Source organism: Penaeus monodon, chromosome 21, assembly GCF_015228065.2.
Source record: "Penaeus monodon isolate SGIC_2016 chromosome 21, NSTDA_Pmon_1, whole genome shotgun sequence".
NCBI classification, from domain to species: domain Eukaryota; kingdom Metazoa; phylum Arthropoda; class Malacostraca; order Decapoda; family Penaeidae; genus Penaeus; species Penaeus monodon.
The window spans coordinates 10741293-10741555 of NC_051406.1; the positions used below are offsets into that span (position 1 = coordinate 10741293).

Consider the following 263-nt stretch of genomic DNA (forward strand, 5'->3'; position numbering starts at 1 on the left):
CTTGGTTGCTGCAGCTACTGCTGGGCTGAATGGTGAAGGTCTGGGCTTGCATGGGTCATCTCGCATGCAGCAGGTCTCACCCCAGGGCAGGAAGCACACTCCCCCCGGCCCAGCGGAGATTCGCCATGAGTCCCATGAGCCACAGCCCTCACCAGGTAGAACGCGTTCCCGTGGCCCAGTGTGTGGTCAGGAAGTGATATGTACTCCTATTTTGGGGAAAGGTTCAAGTGAAGTTGCCATTGGGGTTGATGGTAGTGTTGATG

At 57.0% G+C, this 263-nt stretch overlaps 1 protein-coding gene across 1 annotated transcript; it reads left to right on the plus strand.

Annotated features, from left to right (window-relative positions):
* On the plus strand, positions 1-263 carry LOC119586209 (the record flags this gene model as incomplete). The annotated part of the gene is given in 1 exon segment (XM_037934911.1): positions 1-263. A coding segment is annotated over 1 exon segment (199 nt), but the record flags the coding sequence as incomplete, so codon positions are not given.